The sequence below is a fragment of the Mustela erminea genome, chromosome 12 (genome assembly GCF_009829155.1).
Source record: "Mustela erminea isolate mMusErm1 chromosome 12, mMusErm1.Pri, whole genome shotgun sequence".
Lineage (NCBI taxonomy): Eukaryota > Metazoa > Chordata > Mammalia > Carnivora > Mustelidae > Mustela > Mustela erminea.
Window position 1 is genome coordinate 90834270 of NC_045625.1, and position 21128 is coordinate 90855397.

The 21128-nt window shown below is 54.0% G+C and overlaps 1 protein-coding gene across 5 annotated transcripts in view; it reads left to right on the plus strand.

The window, feature by feature from the left end:
- The window catches only part of SPIN1 (spindlin 1), a 77460-nt gene extending 59713 nt beyond the window's left edge, over window positions 1-17747 (plus strand). For 4 of the 5 annotated variants that reach the window (XM_032308653.1, XM_032308652.1, XM_032308655.1 and 1 more), the window contains 3 exons: window positions 5770-6023; window positions 10061-10294; window positions 14275-17747. In XM_032308653.1, the coding sequence (XP_032164544.1) occupies window positions 5770-6023; window positions 10061-10294; window positions 14275-14474 (688 nt within the window). In that variant the 3' untranslated portion in view covers window positions 14475-17747. The remainder of the gene's footprint in view (window positions 1-5769; window positions 6024-10060; window positions 10295-14274) is intronic. The other variant, XM_032308656.1, reaches the window with a different exon arrangement.
- Window positions 17748-21128: the final 3381 nt, after the last annotated feature.

A 21128-nucleotide genomic window follows, 5' to 3' on the forward strand; every position in this document is an offset into this window, starting at 1 on the left:
GATATTTCAACACGTGTAAGGACATTTTAGAGCACTCTTCTGTAAGCCTTGGCTGCAAGAGCCTCGGGCAGAGTCCTGTCCTCATAGTTGGGGAGCTTGAGTTCCACTTGAAACACAAGTGTGTCACTTGAAGTGCTTGTGTTTGCCTTTAGTGCTGACGTGGGGAAAATGATCTCTGTCACCTCTGTCTCTTCGGCCCGGCTGCTAATGAGTCGTCATCTTCCTTTAGCGCCAGGGACATGATGCTCCACAAGTAGCATTACCCCTGACTAAAGTGCAGGCACAGGAAGTGAAGTTCGGAAGTGGTAACCCGGAGATGTGTAAATCTGTTTTTGTGTCCAGCTTCTTGCAGAAGGAAGATACTCATTGCGTTAACTTAAAAATTGTGCTTCACATGCTCGTAAAATGAACTGCTTTTAAGTCATCGTAGGAAAATTTGAAAGCACAGGTTAACCCAGAGGAAGACAACCTTAGTATTTCTAGTGCCGCTCAAGGACTACTCACAGCTGCTGGTACTGTACCAAATGTTTGAGAAGCCCTTTTTCTCCCTGTCTGGGGGTATTTATATGTGCACAAGTTTTTCATGTCCTATTTTGTACATTTCTCCTGGATCGAATAGCTGTGTGGTACGAGCGTCTGCATCCGGGGGGCGGGGGGTGTGCAGTGATACGTGCTTTATCTCCCGTCACAGACACGGCTCAGAGCGCGGCGGCTGGGCCTCTGCACCACTTCAGATAAATTCCCAGCCCTGGAATCACTGGGACGGGGGATTGCCGAGTTTTGCGTAAGGAGGGCTGTATCCCTACCAGAAGCAGAGAGAGGATTGTACGTCACCATAATTTGCATTAAAATAACTTCCCAAAATTGGCAGTTTTTGTTGTTATTGGTTCATCCTACCTCATCCTATTGGCAGGCCAGAACTTTAGAAATTCCTGGGAGACCTAAAGCATGTTGGAACAGATTTATGTAAAAATTCAGCCGAGCTGAGGAACTCGGCCACTTCGAGGAGAAAAGGAAGCTGTGTGAACAGTGACTGCCTGGGTGGGCTCTGGAATCTGCGCCGGTCGGACACCACCAGGGCTGGCTGCAGCCGAAGAGGAGAGACCGCTTGCCTGGACGCTTGCCTGTCCTGGCTGCCCTCCTGAGGTCTTCGCTCACTTACCTCCTGGCCTCCCCGCAGCCCCTGCCCGATGCCCGGGCTCGCCTGGGCCTGAGGAGGTGCTCCCAGCCACTGACGCCGTGACCCCGGCTTGCATGGAGCACGGGAGCCCCGGGAACCAGCAGGCACCTGAGGAGCGCTGACGGTAGGAGAGAGCGTCGCACAGCATGGGAGAGCTAAGCGGGGGGCCGCACGGCACCCCCAGCACGGACCAGGCCGACCCGCAGAGCCCATAGAGGAATCCGGCAAGGACATGAACGTTACCCCTGATGTTGAAAGACTTGGTAATTGAAGAGACACTGTTCAAGAGAAGATCAAGCCATTAGTATCTAGAAATTAAAGATGCTCTGTAAGATATTCAGTAGATAGGCTGACATTCAAGCCCGTCTATTTTACCTGCTTTTACCTGATTCAGGAACACTTGGTCTGAGGCTTTCTGGAAGGTGAGCAGCACCGGGGAAGGTGGATTGTGGAGGACGGAGCCGGAGACCCGGTGCCTCTGCTGCAGGAGGGAGGGAGCATCCGCAGGAGATACAGAGACAGTTCTGCGCGGCCCTCTCCGGACTGACCACGTGCTAGTTGAGGGGTGATGGAAAACACGAGTCCCAAGTTCTGATGACATTTCTGATTGCAGGAGCAAAGGAAATTCTAAAAGCAACTCAGAAAAACCAGTCAGAATGCAGAAGGATCTGTTGGCATCTGTTTTCTGTAATTTGGGAGATGGGAGACAGTGACACAGGCTCTGAGGGGAGAGAACAGTCTTGAACCTGATGCGCGGACTGAGGCGGTTTGGGGACGTGGGCCCCAGGACTGCGTGTGGAGGTGAACAGCAGTGTGTCCGTGACTCTGAACCCCATTGGAGGCATCCGAGTCCTCGCCGGGTGTGTTCGGAAAGAGAAAACATCCAGAGATGGGAATGTTACAAGAACTAGCAAAAATCCTTCTTTTCTTGTTTGTTTCTAAATAAGGTAATGTTTTTGCAAAGTTACTCAGATAAGAATGAAAACAAAATTTGGAACAGCAGCCCACATTTGAGCAGTGTCAGGTGGGGTCATTATGTGCCAGGGTGTTTTTGTTTTTGTTTTAGAAATTTTCCTTCTTTTACTACGAATTTTTTGTTTGTTTTTGGTCCTGTTAGAGCTAGGAGAGGGAAAATTGAGGTTTTGATTAATTGTAGATTTTAGTAGAAGAACGTTAGCTATAAATGCAGCAGCTTACAGGTTAGAGGTAGGTTTGTAAGACCAGAGCTAAGCCAGGCGTGGGGCACAAAAGCCTCTGTCCTCCCAGCCGCACAGACCAAGAGAGACACGGGGTGGGTGGGCGGAGACATACGTCGCACAGACGCACAGAAGGAGATGCTGGACCTGCCCTGGTGTCCCGCGGATGGCAGCAGGACGTGCTACTTCCGGTTTCCTTAATGAAGGTAGAGGGAAGGACTGCTGTGTTCTAGGGTAAAGGATGCGTGAGCCACTTTGGAGAGTGCTACTGGCACTTCTGAGTCACCTGCTGCTGGACACAGCCATGACGAGGGCCTCCTGTGCAGAAACATGGCCATGCATGGTGCCATGCTCCCTCTTCCAGAACAGCCACGGGCCACAGCACAGCGCTGCTCATGCGTGTACAAGGGACGCATAGCTGAGCTGGAACACTGCTGCTCTGCGTCCCCAGCTGCCCCTTTGTGCCCTTAAACTGGCCAAGTTAGGGTGGTTTTGTTGAGAATCACAGTAATAGAAGATGTCCTGCTTCGGAATCTTGGATAGAAGCTTTTCTGGCTATGGTCTTACTCTCCAAGGAGACAGAACCAGTGGTTATTATGCGTGTGAGTGGGTGTGTAGGTGTGCATGCACACGTGTGGACGGAGATTGGAGCCCAGGGAAAAGGGAAGATTGCACTTTCATATAAGAGCACTTTTTTAAGTCCTTCAATTGATTGGATGAGGCCCACCCATGTGTGGGGCCATCTGCTGGTTCCCGCGTCTTGTAGAAGAGTGCCCTCACAGAGGACTCTTGGGGCCATGATTGGCCACATACCTGAGTACTGTGGCCTGGCCATGGTGACAGCCACGGTGACACTGTGCACCTGCAGCGTCAGTCCGTCATTTTGGTAGTGACGGTGGAGTGTTTGTGTGAGCCACTGGAATGCTGCACAGGACTGCATTCCTTCCTTGCTGGGGTTTGGGAGCCCGCCTCTGCCCTCTGTGCAGAGAGCCTGACCCCGTCCACACTGTGCAGCACTCGAACTTCTGCCTCAATGTCCCAAGAAGTAGGAGAAGGATCGATGGAGGAGAAACCCTGTGCTGGCAGCATTCCAGCCGTTTCCCCACACTGCGCACTCCCAGGTTCGCGGTCATCGGGGCTGAGCGGTGCTCGTAGCTGCAGGGCACAGACTCAGTGGTGCGTGGTCCTGGCCTTTCCCTCTACACCGAGCTGCACGCTGCAGTGTCTGGGGAGGGCCTGGGGCTCCTTGCCCTGAGCAGCTCTGGGTCTGGGCCTCACTCTCCTCCCCCACCGAATAAGGGGCCGCCGGTCTCAGATGCGCTCTGTCCCGCTCTGCCGTGCCTGTGTCTTCTCCCCGCAGGGTAGCTCTGACGCTCGCCCCTGCAGACCACAGCTGCATGCCCCTCTTCCCTTTTCCTCACATTTGTGTGCAGTTGGAGGTGCTCCCAGCCTGCAGTCGGCCTCTGCAGAAACTCCCGTGACTTCTCAGGAGGCCCCGACCAGGACATTTCTTCCTGGGCCTCGGACGGCAGCGGAGAACCCTCGGCTCACATTTCCCTGCTGAGAACCTGAACCCCACTGCACTCTGTTGTCTGGTGGCCCCAGCGTCACCGTCATGTTCCGTTTTGCTTACATGAGATGTGTCCTTCGCTTGGATGCCCATGAGATCCTCCGTTTCTGAAGTTCGTTTGTTTCACTGGAATGTTAGTGTCTGTGGTTGAAGGTCCACTTTCCCAAGGTGGCCTGTGCACATGTCTGTCTTCTGTTTCGGGGCATTTTTCTTCAGTTGTGTCGGTGTCCTCCTGTATTACAGAAGCCGGAATTCACGTCTGTCCCTGTCTCTTCGTGACTGTTTGGCCCTGCTGTCCCCTTGTCCTCTGTCCCAGGCGTGCCCTCTGGTGTCTGGTAGCTGGGCTCCTCCGGTTGACTTCTCATTTCTGGGCTCTTCCGTCTCTCCTTCCTTGTCCTGGCCTCTGTTGTGTGCCTGATAGTGGGCGTGTTGTCTTCGGGCGTGCTTCCCTTTCAGTCCCGTTGTGAGGCACCTGTTTGTGAGGAGGCCTGGGCCTCTCCCAGCGGCGAGACCTGTGTGTGTGAGGCCTCGGGGGCGTGTCCCCATCGTCCCTTCCGAGGCCCAGCTCCTTTGTCTCCTGCAGCGCCCTGCCCCTGGAAAGGATCGTGTGCCCTGTCTTGCTGGGAGGCAGGTTTGCTGGGTGCCTCTGAGTCTTGGCGAGGGCGTGGGGAAGGCAGACCCACGATTTCGGCTGTCCTCACAGCACTGCACGAAACCTTGGGACCCTTCTCCAGCCTGACGTGGCACAATGTCCTCCTGGGCCATGCCCCCTTCTTGTTGAGGTGAAGGTCTGCAGCCACCTATTTGGCCTCGTTGGGCAGCCGTGGTTTGGTGGAGCCTCTGTCTCACAGAACCAGTGGGTTTACCAGATCGACTACTTGAAATACATCCCTCTGTATACATCATAGCCTACAATAAATTGTTTTTTGTCTCAGAGTTTGTGTGTACTCCAGTCGCTCATCACTTGCGCTCGCGGTGAGGCAGCCGAGAGCTTTCTGCCGCCGGAAGCTCTCCTGGCAGCACGGGCGGGGCCTGGCCCTCAGCTCGTATTCACGCCAGCCCAGGCCTTATGTGCGGACTCCCGGGGGGACCAGGATTCCTTCCTTGATCACGAGACTCACGTGTACTGCTTGTAAATAAACATCGGGTGTAGCTTTTTCAGTTGTTAAATGATCTGGGAAGAACGTGGTTTGGTGTTGCTGCAATAATTTTTACATTATGTTAAGTATTTGTCACAAATGCAAGTGTGTAAGATTCTGTTTTCTAGAGAGTACTGACGGTACGACATGGGGGTGCCAGCGGCCTGGACTCCGGCCGGGGGTGGGAGCTCCGTGTCTAGTGGCTTCTCACTCCCTGATTAAGGTGGTGGGGGCTCGTGGTGTGGGATGCGGAGTGGGTGAGATTGAACGGTTTGCCCATTTCCGTTAGACGAGCAACGGGCTCACGCGCATGTGTGGTACTTCCCGTGCGCAGCCCTTCTCTTTCTCTGGTAACTGGGATCACTGTGAGCTCCCCCATTAGAGGGAACGGGAATGCTGAGAACGCAGTGCTCGTGCTCAGTATGAGGGCCAAGCTTGCCTAAGGCAGCAGTGCTCTTCGGCCCGGCACAGTGGGTGTAGGGGGAGGCCTGTGGCCAGCACTCCGTGGGCACACACGGTGACCCCGAGGGCCCAGCTGGAGGCACTTGGACCGGGAGAGTGGCACCCCTAGCTAGTGCGGGCCTGGGAGGACCCGTAGGAGAGCATGCTGGTTAGCGGTAGCGTTGGATCGAGGGGTGGGTGCTTCTGAGACGATCCCTTACGTGTATATATGTGTGAATGCAGAAAACATCGGAGCAGTGTGGGGCCGAGCAAACCTGTTTCCCAGCCCCGGCGGAACATCGTGGGCTGCAGGATTCAGCACGGCTGGAAGGAGGGAAGCGGCCCTGTCACCCAGTGGAAGGGAACCGTGCTGGACCAGGTGCCTGTAAACCCTTCTTTGTATCTTATAAAATACGATGGATTTGACTGTGTTTATGGACTAGAACTTAATAAAGATGAAAGAGTTTCTGCGCTCGAAGTCCTCCCTGATAGAGTTGGTAAGTTCTCTTTACTATTTGTGCGTTGTATGCTTTAAAAATGATTATCGAAATGGATGCTTTTTGATGATTCTTTTGCATTATTGGTGTTTTTATTCTTACTGGAGTGCACGCACTCCCGATACACACTTCAGTCTCAAACCACAGTTTGAGAGACTGTGAAGGACATAACAATGTATGGAGTTGTTGCTGAAGAAACTGACAGTCTGATGATTTCTAACATGGTTATTTCCCACATTTTGCTCACTGTTCACGTGGACTCTGATGGGTAAGAATATTCTCTTATTAGCTCAAATGTGCTGTGTACTTACTCCGATTGTAGTAGCTTATGCCTTTATTGTAGAATCCTTATGTGAAGTGATCTCAGCACGTGTACAACTACGTAAGTGATACTGTACTTTCAGCCCGAATTCAGGCCGCCAGAACCCGTGGGCTTGCTCACACAGTCTTTAGAGTTGTTTGCACAGTGACGGGGAAGTGAGCACACCCTATCTTTTTTTAAGTGTTATACAGCGTGCTTCCCTTTCATAACCTAGTTCCTTAAAGGCACAAGTTGTCAATTAATAACAGTAATGACTGATTTTACCTTTAAGAATAAAGTAAAATGTTACTGTTGTGGTCAGTAGGACGCAGCACCTTCTCAGTGTGTTCACTCGGAGATGTTTGCAGACGGCCGTGTTCCTCGTGCGTGAGCGCGGGTTTATGCTCTGGGGATGGGCTTTAGAGGCCTCCGGGTTCACAGACGCAGTCCTGGCAGAAGTGGACTTGGCGGGTGGAAGCGTGGGGTCGGACAGTCGGTGCCCTTTGTTTCTGCTGCTGTGCTCTTGGGACCGGGTGCCTCCCCCCACGCTGATGCTCGGCCAGAGCAGCAGGTCCTTTGTGGGGGTTCCCTGTGGGTAGCGGGGCTGTGTCCGTCCTCGTCCTGTTTAAGTGCAGGTGTTCTCTCGGAAAGCTTGCTTTCCCTCTGTTTTACCCATTTATGAAAGGTAGCTAGCTCATCGGGCAGCGAGCCGTCTCTGCCAGCTGTCACGGCATGCCTGTCCTTTGGGCCACTGCACCCCTCTCTTCCTCCCGAGACACAGCCTCGGTTTCTTCTTGGTCTTGACGTTTGCCCGTTTCCAGCGTGAGAAACTCACGTGGAGGCGTCTGAGCCTGAAGGTCTTAAAAAATGTCTAAACGCTCATCTCCATTGTTCGTAGGAAGTAATTGTCGTGTGTTCTTCTGACCCAGAGGTTGGGTCCGCATCTCCCCTGGGGCGAGACTGTCTGCTCCCGTGAGATTTACTGCATTTTGCTGCGTGGCCTGTGCCCATTCTCCTGAGTTCTTCTGCCATCGTAGGGCAGGAAAAGACCTTTTATTTTGGTTTGACCAAAATACCCTGAAATCTGTCAGTATCTCTGCTGATGGGCTTCAGAGTTGTCCAGTGTTTTTCTAGAAGTTCCCAGCAGGAGGCGGGTTGCTTTTGTAAACAGCAGAGCATTTTAAAAAGGAAATCCAAGGGCCCCGCTGCAGACCAGCAGTGTGTCGCACCCGGACTTCACGTCATAGCTAATTGTGGTGCTCCCTGCGACCCCGCAGTCTGGGAGTCGCGTGGCCTTCACCCCGTCCCGCGCAGGAAGGCAGCGGCGCGTCACTCGGCACACACGGTGTCTTCTCTGTGGGATCGCGTGTCGGTAAAGGATACCCTCGAAGACTGCCCGACTGTTTATTTTGGTGGAAAGAAAAATGGGACCTGAAATGTCCTGCCTTGACGGTTCCGCAGTGTCGGTGATTCCGCTGCCGCTGTTGCAGAGCGCGCCTCCACATCGCTGCGTCTTGTCAGGCTGCAGCTCTGTCCCCGGGAGCGGCAGCTCCCCGGCCCCCACCCCGCCACGTCCGCCCTCCGCCCCGCCACGTCGGCCCCCTTCAGACCCCGTCAGCAGGACTGAGACTGTTTGTCTTTCTGTGGTCGGCCGCTTCCTCAGCATGGCGTGCTGGGGGCTCGCCCCGTCTAGCCGGTGGCCGCGTCTCCTTCCCTTCGAGGCCGCGCGACACTGCGCTGCACGTGTGCGCCCCTTCCAGGCCCCCTGCACCGCGGTTTCTGCCGCCTGGGCCGCTGGCCCGCTGCGGCGTCAGGTTCCTCTCCTGCCGCTGCTGTCCTTTCCCCGGAGGCTTGTCCCGGCCGTGGCATTCCGGGTTTGACTGAGGAGACGGAGGAGACGGCGCTCTGTTCTCCACGCGTTGGCGGCGTTGGGTTTCCAGCCGCGGGCTCGGGCTCGGGCTCGGGCTCGTCTGCCGTCGCGCCGGCCCGCGTCCCTCGCTCTGGCTTTGGGTTTGCGTCCCCGACTTTGAGCGCTGCCGGCGTCTGCCGTCTGTGCAGAAGTGCCCGCGTGGGCCTCGCCCGGCTCGGAGCCGGGCTACGCCGTTGGCTTCGCTGCGGAGTTGCCCGCGTTCTCTGCGCGCGTGGGAGAGCCTGAGGGGACGTGCCCGGGGGACGGGTCCGCGGGGACGGGTCGCAGGGTCCGTGCTGCGCGTCAGCGTCCGAGCTGCTGCTTGTGTGTCCCGTAGCATCACACGGGAGCGTCTCTTTTTCCTGAAAACACTGACCAGGAGACGCGCCTTGGCAGCAGCAGGGGCTTGTAGGCTGGATCTTGGGCGTCTGCCAGGAGCGCGGGACAGGTCGGCGCGGACGCAGGCGGGTAACCGGGTGTCTCCCGGGAAGCCGCATAGCCCCACCGCCCCCGTGCTGCGTGTTTGCGAGGAAGGGTCTTTCTTCGTGAGAGATCCGGTGTGTAGCGCTGTCGTTTGTGACCTCTAACACGGCAGTCTCGTAGTTGTTCGCGGGAAGGGCGCTTTCCGATCCTCAGGAATGTGTCCGCATCGTGGACGGGAGTCCAGAGATGGGCAAGCTTGAGAACTTCGAAACCAGTAGGCTTTACTCCAGTGTGCGGGGGGTTTATGTAGTCTAGAATGGTTGCGTGTGGAAGCAGAGCCACCGGATGTGTTTCGATGTCTTTCTGATCAAATTGGGTAACGGTATCTTGAGAAAGAAATGATAATGTGTATGCCTTTGAATATTATTTTAACAGAGATAGACGCACTTGTGAATGAGTAAAACAGAAGTGCTGATTGTTTTTAAAGACAGTTGTCTAAAACGTGAGGACCAGAGAAACCTTAAAATCGTTAGGATTCTCCGTAATTTCCCGGTGTTGCTAGAGGAAGGTGGTGAGTTTCCGCCTGCCTCCTAAAGCCCGCAGAGCTGGGCTGAGGGTTAGTCTGTAGGCAGGTGTGGACGCCCTGGGATCTCAGGGTCGGGAGACAGACGGGAAGGGTCCTCCTTCCGTCGCGGTGTCAGCACGTGGTGGCGGATGTCACTGGGGGACGCAGTGGGAGGAGGCGACAGTGGCTCATGGTCCCGCAGACGGGGGAGCCTGGTGGGGAGAAGGGAGAGGCCCGTGGGGGCAGGGACAGGCAAGGAGGGGAGGCCGGCAGGCCCAGGGAAGCAGTTGGTTCTTCACAGGACGCAGCGGAAGCGCTGGGCATTTCGTGCCGGGGCTCCGGCTGCGTGACCACCACTGTCGAAAACACAGTGGATGTGAGGCTGACCTCTCGGGCCTGGCACGAGTGCATTTCTTAGTTTTCATCCCTGGCCCGTGATGACGTAGGTGTCCATAGAGGGAAGGTGAGTGAGGCTGCGCGGGGACGCCCCTGTTCGGCGTTTCTGCCCTCAGGCTGTCCTTCCCGCAACACAGAAAGTGACTGTTAGTACCGGAGAGCATGCTGTGCCTCCAGCAAACCGGGGAATTTCCAATTTAGACACAGTACCACGGGCAGGAGTTGAGCAAAGCGCACAGAAGAATGGCAGGTTCTCATGGGATCCTGTAGTCTGGGGCCCGCAGGGCTTGGCATCGTGTGGCCCCTGAGGCCTGCTGGTGGCCCTGGGGCCGCTGGTGTGGCACGTGGTCAGTCCTTCAAGCCTCCCCCTTGCGTGAGCTCAGCCTTCGAGGTGTGTGTCTCTTAAAACCCCGTGCGAACCGTTGTTTGCTTCTCGTCCCCAGCGACCTCCCGGATCAGCGATGCGCACCTGGCCGACACGATGATCGGCAAGGCGGTGGAGCACATGTTTGAGACGGAGGACGGCTCCAAGGACGAGTGGAGGGGGATGGTCCTGGCACGCGCCCCCATCATGAACACGTGGTTCTACATCACCTACGAGAAGGACCCCGTCTTGTACATGTACCAGCTTTTAGACGACTATAAAGAAGGCGACCTTCGCATTATGCCTGATTCTAGTAAGTGCGTTGACAGCCTTTGTTCTGTTAATTCCAGAGGAACTTGAAGGTTAGAACGAGATGTTTGATGAGCCGTTTTGTAGTTGTATCTTGTTTATTTGGATTACTGTGGTTGTGTGATCATTCTTTTCACCATGCACCAAGCATGCGTTGTGAAACTTCGCACCATTCGCCAAGGGTACGTGTTTTCCGTGCAGTTGCACTGTTTCAGGCTGCGGATTTGCACGTGGACGAGAACGGTGGCCCCGTGTATGTGGTGTTCTTACTCAGCTCAGGGTTTTCAAGGCTCGTTGTGTTGTGACGAGTGTCCGTGCCTCATCTCTTTACACGCCACATACAGCGGTCCTGCGCGCGCGCGTGTCATCTGTCGCGGGGGGGGGGGTGGCGTGTCCGCCTCTTGCCGACGGTGAAGGATGCTGCGGCCAGCCCTTGGGTTGCGGGTGTCTGAGCACCTTGGTGCATACCGAGGAGTGGGATTGATGGGTCTGTGGTCACCGTTGAATCACCTGGGCGCCCGTTGCACCCTTCTCCGTGCATGTCAGCTGCGTGTGAGGGTTCTGACGCACACACAGCCTGTTAACTGATGTTTTCACTGTGTCCTTGTGGTTGCGACATGCTGCCTTGTCATGGTCTTGGTTTACATTTCCCTGAGCACTCAAGAGGTCAGGCATCCTTTTGTGTGTGATTGGCCATTTCTGTGTCTTTTTTTTTTTTTTAGATTTTATTTATCTATTTGAGAGGGAGAGAGAGAACACAGAGGGAGAAGCAGGCTCCCCACTGAGCAGGGAGCCTGACGTGGGGCTCAACCCCAGGACCCTGAGATCACGATCCGAGCCAAAGGCAGATGCTTCACCGACGGAGCCACCCAGACACTGTCCCCGTTTTTTGGTGTCTTTTTCGGAGAGAAGTCTGTTGGTGTCGTCGGCCCGTTTCCCAGTTGGGCCCCTGTTCTGTTGCGGCGTCAGAGTCTGGATCTTGATGGGGGTCTCTGGACCCATGTAGGATTTGCAGACACTTTGTTTTATTCTGTGGGTTTCTGTTCGCTTTCTTGGTGCTTGTTGAAGCACAGAAGTTTTTAATTGTGATGAAGTCCAGTGTTTTCTTTCGGAGCTCATGCTTCTGGTAAATCATGACGATTTACCCTTTTGGTTTCTTTGGCAAGTTCTACAGGTCTTGCTCTTACATTAGATCCTTCAATACATGTTGAGTTCATTTTTATGATGTGGTGGAAGGGCGCCCCTTCGTTCTTGCGCATGTTGCCTGAGCACCATGTTGTGGAAAGACTGTCTTTCCCTGCTGGCTGGTTTCGGTGCCAGCGGTGAAAGGGAGCTGGCTGCAGATGGACGGCTGTGCTCCTGTCTGCTGGGGCACGTGCCATTCTCAGTCACGTGGCTCTCAAGTAAGTTTTGACATTGAGAGGTGCCGAGTCCTACTTTTTCTCTCTCAGAATTGTTTTGACTCTTCTGGGTCCCTGACAGTGTCCTGAGTTTTGGAATCCGTTTGTCAGTTTCTTCAAGGAAGTCAGCCGGGATTCTGATGGAGATTGTCTTGAATCTCTGATCGCCTTGACGCTGTGAAGCCTTCTGACCCAGGAGCCCGGGATAGTTTCCCATTTATTGAGAACTAAAGATCTCCATCAGTAGTCTCTTGTAGTTTGCAGAGTATTAGTTTTACACTTTGTTAAGTTTATTCCTAAATACTTTGCTCTTTTTTTTTTTTTAGATTTTATTTATTGATTTGTCAGATCGAGAGAGAGAGGGAGAGCGTGCACAAGCAGGCAGAGCTGCAGGCAGAGGCAGAGAGAGAAGCAGGCTGAACAAGGATCCCAGGACCCTGGGATCATGACCTGAGCTGAAGGCAGTGGCTTAACCGACCGAGCCACCCACACATCCCTACTTTGCTCTTTTTGATGTGGTTGTGAGTGGAATTATTTTCCTAGTTTCATTTTTGGGTAAACCTGTTCTTTTTTAAACTACTCCATAGCTTTCCTCCAGCACAGGGTTCCCTGGGCCTGTACAGGTTCTTCTGTCGACAGGTCCGTGAACCTGCCTTCAAGGTGCTCTTCAGCCCTGACTCTCCGCCGCCTTTGTCTTTGGCTCTGTATACTTTCACTCTCAATCTGTACAGGGATGTACTTATGGGCAGGAATTTAATTATCAGGAGTGTTGTTTGTATGAAGTTGATCTTTAGCTTTTTTTTTTTTTTTTTTTTTTTTAAGATTTTACTTATTTGACAGTCAGAGATCACAAGTAGGCAGAGAGGCAGGCAGAGAGAGAGAGGAGGAAGCAGGCTCCCCACTGAGCAGAGAGCCCGATGCGGGGCTCGATCCCAGGACCCTGGGACCATGACCTGAGCTGAAGACAGAGGCTTAACCCACTGAGCCACCCAGGTGCCCCTGATTTTTAACTTTTTTGTAGAGAAAGATCCACAGTAAGAACTGTTGCTTTGCTGCGTGAAAGCGTAGGGGCATTTGGGCCATCTGGGCTGTCCGCAGAGTCTCCCAGTGCCCCCTTGGCCCCTTTTAGCCCCTCCTTAGCCCCTGCTCGGTCCCCGCTTGGCCCCCCTTGGCCTCCCATTACCCCTTCCTCAGCCGCTCAGCCTCCTCCCCCGCTCGCCAGCTGGTTTTGCGAGTGTGAAAGTGCAGCTGCCACCAGTGATGTCCTGGAGCCGGGCGCTTGCAGCGGCCTTCGTGTGAGGCTCTGGCATCTTGGCTCAGTCGCCGGAGAGGCCCGGCTGTTGTGGCTTTGGAATGCTCTGTAAGCGTGCAGCACCGCGAGGGCGTGGGGGGCTGGCGCCGCTGCTGAGGAAAGAGCAGTTTTGAAGAGAGGAGTGCAGCTTTGGGTTCGGCGTCGCTTTCCTGCTCAGAGGAGCTGATGACCGCTGGACGCGGGCTTGTGGCTGGCATCGTGCGTGATGTCAGCCAGCGGGCAGACTAGCCTGGTAGGGCTGTGTCTGCAGTTGAAGGACAGACGTGCTCGGGACTGCAGCCGGCTGTGTGTGAGGCTGGGGTGGGGGCGATGTGCCAGCAGCGAGAGCACAGGCAGCCTGGGGTAAGCGCGGGGTGCAGCACCCCCCGAGGGCATCTGGAAGCCCTCTCTTGCTCCTTGCAAAATGGCTCGCCCCACGCAGGACCTGCAGGGGTTTCTGGAGAGAGGGTGGTAGCCTCCCGGCTCCATCCCCTGCCCTTTGGGTCTTTGCTGCTAGAGGTTTGCTCTGGTTTCTGTGCTCTGAGAATACCACATAGCCCTGCTGGCTCAGGGCAGGATTCCCAGCACACGGGCTTTGCTGCGGACCAGTGCTGTCCTGGAGGTCCCGTCCTGATTAGTCTGGGCAGGGGTTCGCTCAGCACCTATCTCCAGAGCCCGGGAAATCTTACCCGAGAGCTCGGGTAGGAAAACCAGCAATGAGATGCCGCGAACGTGGGGAGGAAGAAGCTTTGAGGAGTTCCAGTTCATTTCAGCAGCAGAGTGTTGACGAGAATGGCATACGCTCCGTGTCCTAGGAGGTATTGTCTGTCTTGAAGGCCTGTTTCAGGGTCACTGTGGCTTTTGAGAAGTTCTGTGCATCCAGGCTTTTCTCCGGCCTTTCCTTGCCTCACCCCTCAGCCAGTCTCAGCTGTAATTACATATAAGCCACAGGGATTTCTGGTTATTTTTTTCAAAATTCTTGACACGTCTACATCCTGGGGGGTGGGGAACAGCACACTGTTTCTGTACATAAAGTTTCATCGGCACACTTTGCGCTTCTGTGCCCCTCGCGGCTACTCTCACAGGACCAACAGGGCCGAGCAGTTGGTGGGTGCAGAGACCTGTGTCCTCAAGCCTCTGGCCCTTGAAGAAGAAGTGGGCCGACTCTTGCTCTAGATAATTAGGATGAATCCGGATGTTACGTTTTTAAACACTGTTACTGAAATAGATACGTGAGTTGGTACTTACGTAAAAATTGACTTTGAATTCTTTCTTCCGCCCTCTTCCACGCAGACGATTCTCCTCCAGCAGAAAGGGAGCCGGGAGAAGTTGTGGACAGCCTGGTGGGCAAACAGGTGGAGTATGCCAAAGAGGACGGCTCCAAGAGGACTGGCATGGTCATTCATCAGGTGGAGGCCAAACCGTCGGTCTATTTCATCAAGTTCGATGACGATTTCCATATTTACGTCTACGATTTGGTGAAAACATCCTAGATGTCATCATGGACTTGGCCAAATTTGTGGAACTATTAAATGTATAATTTGTAGACATAAAGACTTGATTGCTTTCCAGTTTAATGAAAGCTTAAATGTCCCTGCGAACCCACAATCTCTGCCAGCAGAACCAGTTTGTTCTGAATAGTACAGATTGATGTGAACACAGAGCATTTTGTGTAAGAACTCCTTCCTCTTACGAGAAGTCTGTGTGTCTGGAGGGGAGTTACAGGCAAGTTTGGTGGAGTTAAGATAGCACCGCGGTCGTGTAAACTGGACTGGACCGCCCCAGCCCCCCAGCACTGTACTTCTTCCCACCTGCTGCCACGCTGCAAGCATGGTCTGGCGCTGTCGGTACTGCCTTCTTCGTCGAGACGTGTATGGACCTCTCTCTCCCTGTCCGCATCCGTGTGTGTCCATACGCGCCACACACACACACACACACAGACACCCACCCACACGCTTCCTTGGCAGTCCTTTCCTTGTGGATTGGGGCGGGGGTTCAGTAATATTCTCCAGTTTAACAGGAGTGCTTGTCCTCAGTCAGTCTGATTTCGTATATTACTGCTGTTTACTTAAAAGTAAATGTGGGCACAGGAGACACAGAGATGTTCAGCGTGTTTTGGAAGTCAGAAGTTCAGACACCTTTTCAGTCTGGAGGCTTTAAACCATCAGTCCGAATAGGAATCATTTGTGAACAGTTGCTGGACCCACATTAGAATTTAACAAAACAGAAAGCTGGGTAAAAAGCTGCCTTTAATTTCTAAGCTTTGTAAAATTTTGTTTACATTTTTTATCATAAATACTTTTTTTGTTTTAAAGCAAAGCCCAGGTACTTGGTCCACACGGTGTGATGCCGGGGTGCCTTGTACGGCACAACCTGGTCTGTTAGTCTGTACGATCAGCAGTCTGGATTCTAGTACGTGATTTGAGAAGCAACAGCGCGCCAGTGGTTTGTGTGCATGTGGTAAGTTCCTGGCGGAACCTAGTGCTTTGATCCGAGACATACAAGTTGGAGAGTGGTGTTGTGGCCTTCTGACAAGTTCTCTGGGACACTTTTATTTTTATTACTGTTCTTACTGATACGTGGTTGTGGTCAGAAGGCTTCCCCCAGCTTTTCCCCACAGAGAGTATGTAGACATGTCACGGCCTGGGTCCCCGACACTTTCTGTGGTGCTGAGTGCGCTTGGCTCCCGGTGTTCTGCTGACGGGGACTCTCCTGTCATCGTGCTAGCCTGTGGGTGTGACTGTGGCCCTCAGCCTCACAGCCCTTTCGTGGCTTGTTCCTGCAAGGTGGTTTTGACCGAAGTAGAATCACAGAAGTGGTTGGGTGGCAGCGACATCGTCATCATCTGTCACGTTGTTTCAGATGAGCCCTGCCAGTTTGAAAGCCAGGAGAGAGGCCGCACGGAATGCAGTATCTTGTGGAGGTTAAAGAGCTTACCTGAGGGTCAGGCAGAAGGCTGAATGCACGTGTTGCCAGCCGACTACCAGCAGTCCGTGCGGCCTCTGTCACGGCTGTTCTCAGTACTGGAGGTTCTGTTGTTGGTGGCCTTACTGTGCGCGGTCCGCGTGGTGCCTGCTTTGCCTTTGGAAGGCTGTGCGTTGGCATGCTGTTGGACAGTGACCCCCGCGCTCTAGAATGCAGTGCCTCCCCTCGGGCCGCGGAGGGGAGCTTGTCTGCCTCTGCGCCTCTCCCCGCGGTGCCTGCCTGGTCTCACACTTCTCTGGCTTCAGCAGGGGTCGTGCTGCACGACTGTCCGTCACCTCTTTCCCAGTGGCTCTGGTCAGGAGTCCCTGCATGCCGGTCTCCAGGCTGAGTCTGCTCCCCGAGCACAGGTAGACACGTGTGCCCCGAGAGTAGGACGTCTGGTGTGTGCACTGTACGAACATGGTACAGTGACTTTGGACTGAAAACCAGTGTTCTTTGGAGTATCCTGAGGGCTGGGTCAGTGGCAACCTTCCCAGCGTCACTTGACGACTTACATCATGGTTTTCCTGCGAGTACCTTTAGCACCTTCGATACTACATGGTCTGCCACTCTCCCGATGAACGTGACACATGATGATCACCATTATTTTCATCATTTCCATTTGCTGCCTTTAGGACGGAAGGAAGGGGAAGGGGTTTTTTGTTGTTTTCCTGCCCCCCCCCCAACAATTCTCTTTTCTTTTGGTGGCTTAACCCACACTTGCGCGGTGACTGATTCCACTCCCTCGCCCGGTACTTCAGGCTTCGTTCTAGGCTCACGTTTCAGATCTGCATGCATTGCTTGCCTTTTCCTGGTATCAGAATGTTGGTTCCTTGTTGTAGGAGCCCGACATGAGTTTCCAAAATTATCATGGGACTTGTGACTGCACAAGCCCTGAACCTGTATAAAATGTCCCGGCCTTCCTCACTGACCTGCTATCGTGTTCCCGTGTCGTGTGCGTGTGACGTCCGGCTGCCACGTGAAGCTTCCGAGGAGAACCTTAAACGCAGACCATCCTTTTTTGCATGCTCTATTCTAAGTAGAATGTTCAATGTAACTAACTGAACTTGCATGTGGAAGATATTTAGGTTTTTTGTTTTCTATCTTTGTTTTGATTTTGTTTTCTGTTTCCTGTATATTTGCTTCCTGTGCCGTTGTAGTGGTCGTAGGATGAGAATGCACTGGCGAGCCAGCGCCAGCAGAAGGGGATTTCCCAGCTCTGTCTGTCGTGCAGCATTTGAAGGGACTGTGCATTCTCGAAGCGCCCAGTCACCTCTCAGCCAGAGTTCATTCCTATTCTTGTTTTACGTGCCAAACCCCGCAGTGCATTGGGCTCGAATCTCTGAACCCTGTGGACCCATTAGAAGACTGTTCGGATTGTCACAAATTGTAGTGCCTGAAAACATGCGCAAGCGGATTGTCTTAAAAAAAGAAAAAAAGAAAAAAGAAAGTTCTCCAAAGACAAAACAGGAACAATTATTATAACAAAATAATTATGGTTGAAATGTCTGTGGTTCCTTGGAAATGCTGCGCTTTTTGTATTTCCACCATTAGTGCGGTGTGAGCGGGTGTGCGTAGTTCCGAGGTCTTCGTGCTCGCACCTGACAGTTAGGTGAATGACCTCATCTTTCAGGCTTGAATTCATTTTTAATTTTATTTTATACGATGTGTAGACAGTTCCCTGTTCTCTGCATTTAGAAGTATAAACAATATAAATCTGTTAATTCTGTAAGTAATTTTTATAATTATGATGTAACTCTATCCTATCCTTAAAACATTTAAAATAAACCCTTTATGTGCAATTTCTGACTGTAAATTTTGTGCTCATGAGCAAAATGTGATGTGTTAAACCTGCTTCTGGAAACATTTTTAAAGTTTGACTTGAACATTTTAAGTGACCTTTACTCTCTCTACCGCATGTGAACCATCCGATGTGAGCGGCAGTGGAAGGAGCCCCCGCGTCTCGCGTGTGGTGACACTCGGCTGTCCGAGGGGAGAGGGGCGGTGAGCAGGAGTCAGAATTCTCAAGTTTGTGGATTCCTTATAAGGAGAGAATTTATCATAAAATTTTAAACTTGATTATTTTAAATAGAATTAAATAATGTGTATTTTTTATTTTCATATCTACCTTTGCTTTACATACTGTCTAACGCTCTGTACTTGAGTACCGTCAGCGAGCGTGTGGGGGGAGATCTCCATCGCCGGGTGGTGGGGCGAGGAAGGTCACGCCGTTGACAGGTGCGTGTCCTGTGCTGTGTCTTCGTGGGTGATTTTTTATTTTAACAAGTCAGGTAAAAAGTAGATTCAGGATGTGCCTTTAATTAGATTTGGTTTTTGGTGTTTCCCTGTTGGTCTGGGGCTGTAGAGCCCATGGTCAAGGCTGGGGCTGTGTGGAGACGCAGGCAGGCGTGGGACAGGGACGCCCGGTCTCGTGCCCTCCCGACAACGCACCAGCCCTTGTGCCTCCACCGGTGCAGCTCTTGAAGCGTGTTCCCTGGAACCGACAGCAGGTCTCGTGGGAGGATTGGCGGTCACTGGCCACTGTCTGTAGGCGCGTGACTGGGTCTGTTGGGAGCGGTCCCTGCTTGGAGAATGGTGAGTGGGCCTGCCTGTTTGATCATCGCTGGCATGGCCACAGCGCTGGTGGTGCGTCAAGGGTGGCAGGTGTTGCGCAGCCGTTGGCTGTCGTCACGTGGACCCCTGGTCGCGGGAGGCGCAGCTTTCATCCGTGGCGCCCCTGAGGGAGGTGTGGGGGCGTGTGGGGTCCAGGACGACAGCGGCCTTGGTGCGGTCTGGAGAGCCCACAGCCCAGTGTAACCTTCCATCGCAAGTCGCTGGCAAAATGTGTGTTGTCTTAGCTTCCAGTTACACGGAGGAAACGGGCATTTCCGCCCCCGGGACTGGGGGAACTGTAAACCCTCCTTACGCCCCCAGTACACGGTCTCCCTCCTGATGTCTAGCAGCTGGTTCGTCCTCTGCCCTGTGGCTATAAGCACTTGGGCCGCCGAGCCCCAGAGAACTAGGGGAGTTTTTGCGTTTTTCTGCGGGCGTTCTCAGTTTCTGTCTGTGCCACAAAGTCCTTCAGCTCCGTGAGCCTGTGGCGGACGACTTTAGGGTTATTGTGTGCACATTGCTCTGCCTAAAAATGACCCTGCATTCTTCCTGCATAGTTCGTTCTTGAGGATGCTGGGCCGGGGGGCATGTTGACCGCAGCCAGCCCAGGCGACGGCGACACTGACATGCGGGCCCTGGCTGGCCTTTCATTTCGGCGCTGGCTGTTGGTGTTGGGTGAGTGGGCTACCGTCTGCTCTGTGGGCGCGTCCCTGCACGTCAAACCGCCACGCTCCGGGCTTGGGTGTTCAGGGAACTACCCAGGACCTTTCCTAGGATTGCGTGCGTGTAACTTCGAGACTCTGACTCGGTGCCGCAGCAGATGCCGCCTGAGCAGGACCGACAGACTGTGGTGCTGACCTAGAGCTGGCGACTTCAGATTGAAATTCCGGAGTCTGTGTGGACTTCGGGGTCAGTCGGCCAAAGTAGCGTTAGAGCTTTACCTTGACTTTGTCCCTCCGTCTGTGTAAGTGAGTGGCAGCTGCTGCCCAGGCGCCATGTGCGTGCCACAGGCGGCCGGTGTCCTCTCCAGGGAGTTGAGGGGGGCTTTGATCCCGGAAGTGGGTCTCTCCTGGGGGCCGCATGGGTGTGCGGGCGTGCGTGTGGCAGGCAGTGGGGACCTTATTAGCAGAATGTTGCTTGGGCTAAGGTCGGCTGTGCTCAGCCCTTGGTTGTGTCCTCTCCAGAACGGCCCTGCGGGGAAGCAGTCGGGCGCTGAGAACTGCGTCTGAGGGGACAGAGCCCACAGTCTGCATCATCCTGCGGCCGGAGGAGAGGGTCACGTCCTCACTCGGGGGCCCGGCCCCTGTTACCCGAGGTCCGTCTGCTGGACTCTCTTATGTTCACAAAACGGATGTGTCCTCACCAGCCCTCTTTCTGTGTTACTTCGTAATTGCGGTTTTCACCAAGGGTCGTTTTCTGACTGATGAGGCCTGTGGGAAGCCACCGAGGGCGTGTTTGTGCAAGCAGCTCTGCATGCCACACGTGTGAGGTTGCGTCGCAGCAGCAGCGAACACAGGACGGGATGGGGCTGTTCACGCAGCAGCTGCTCTCCCGGTGCTGGAGGCCGGAGGGCGGTGTGCAGACAGGGCAGGGCCGGCGTCCCCCGAGGCCTCTCCCTGCTGTCTAGACGGCTGTGCTCCTCGTGTCCTCACGCAGTCGTCCCGCTGCGCGCAGTTGTGTCCTGATCTCTGCCTCTAAGGACGCAGCTGCACTGGGTCAGGTTCCTCCTGTACGATTTCATTTAACCTTAGTAACCTCCTCAGAGGCCCTTTCTCTGAATGCAGTCCCATTCTGAGGTCCTGGGGGCATAATCTGGGGGACACATGCAGCCCACAGAGAAGTTAGGTGGGCTTGCTTACTGTTAACACTGGCAAAGAAATCCTACTGGCCGGGCGTTATTTTTGACGGACTATTTTTAAGGTGGTGACAAAGGTGCTGTTCTGGTATGAAAGGGGCGGGTAAAGTTTCATGCACTGGAAAGTGTGAAGTGGCGGAATTCTAGGTGCGGCTGCCGCTTCCCCCGGCGCTCGCGGACAGATCAGCTTGACCCTGCTCTCGCTGTGCACCGGGAGAGCCCTGCCCGGCTCCCTGCGGTCCCGCCTGTGTGCAGCATGGTGCAGACCTAAGCCTGGCGCAGAGGCCACACGGCACGATGCGCAGGGCCTGCCTGACAGGGTTGTGTGGTCCTGTGGGTCCCGCTCCCCGTGCTTGACTTCAGCTCCCGTGTCCTGCATCCTGGGACATCGGCAGGAAGGTTCTCGTGGGTCCTTCTCCTGAACACTAGGGTCCACGTACATCGTTGCCATAAAGATTGTGGAGGTGTTGGCGAGCTGTTGCTCAGTCTGTTTGATCCTGACTGAGGAGAGTGTGAACCCAGCCTTCGTGCATAAAGGTGCACACACGAGTCTTTCGTGTGTTTTCACATTGTCACAGGGCCCGGAATGCCATGTTCTTCTCACTGCTTTCATGAGACGCGGTGCTGGAGGCCTCCGCATCCGCTGGTGGCCTGATCAGTTGTTAGTTAAAAAGCAGGTCTTAGGTCAGAACCTGCGGCTGCCACACGCGGAGGT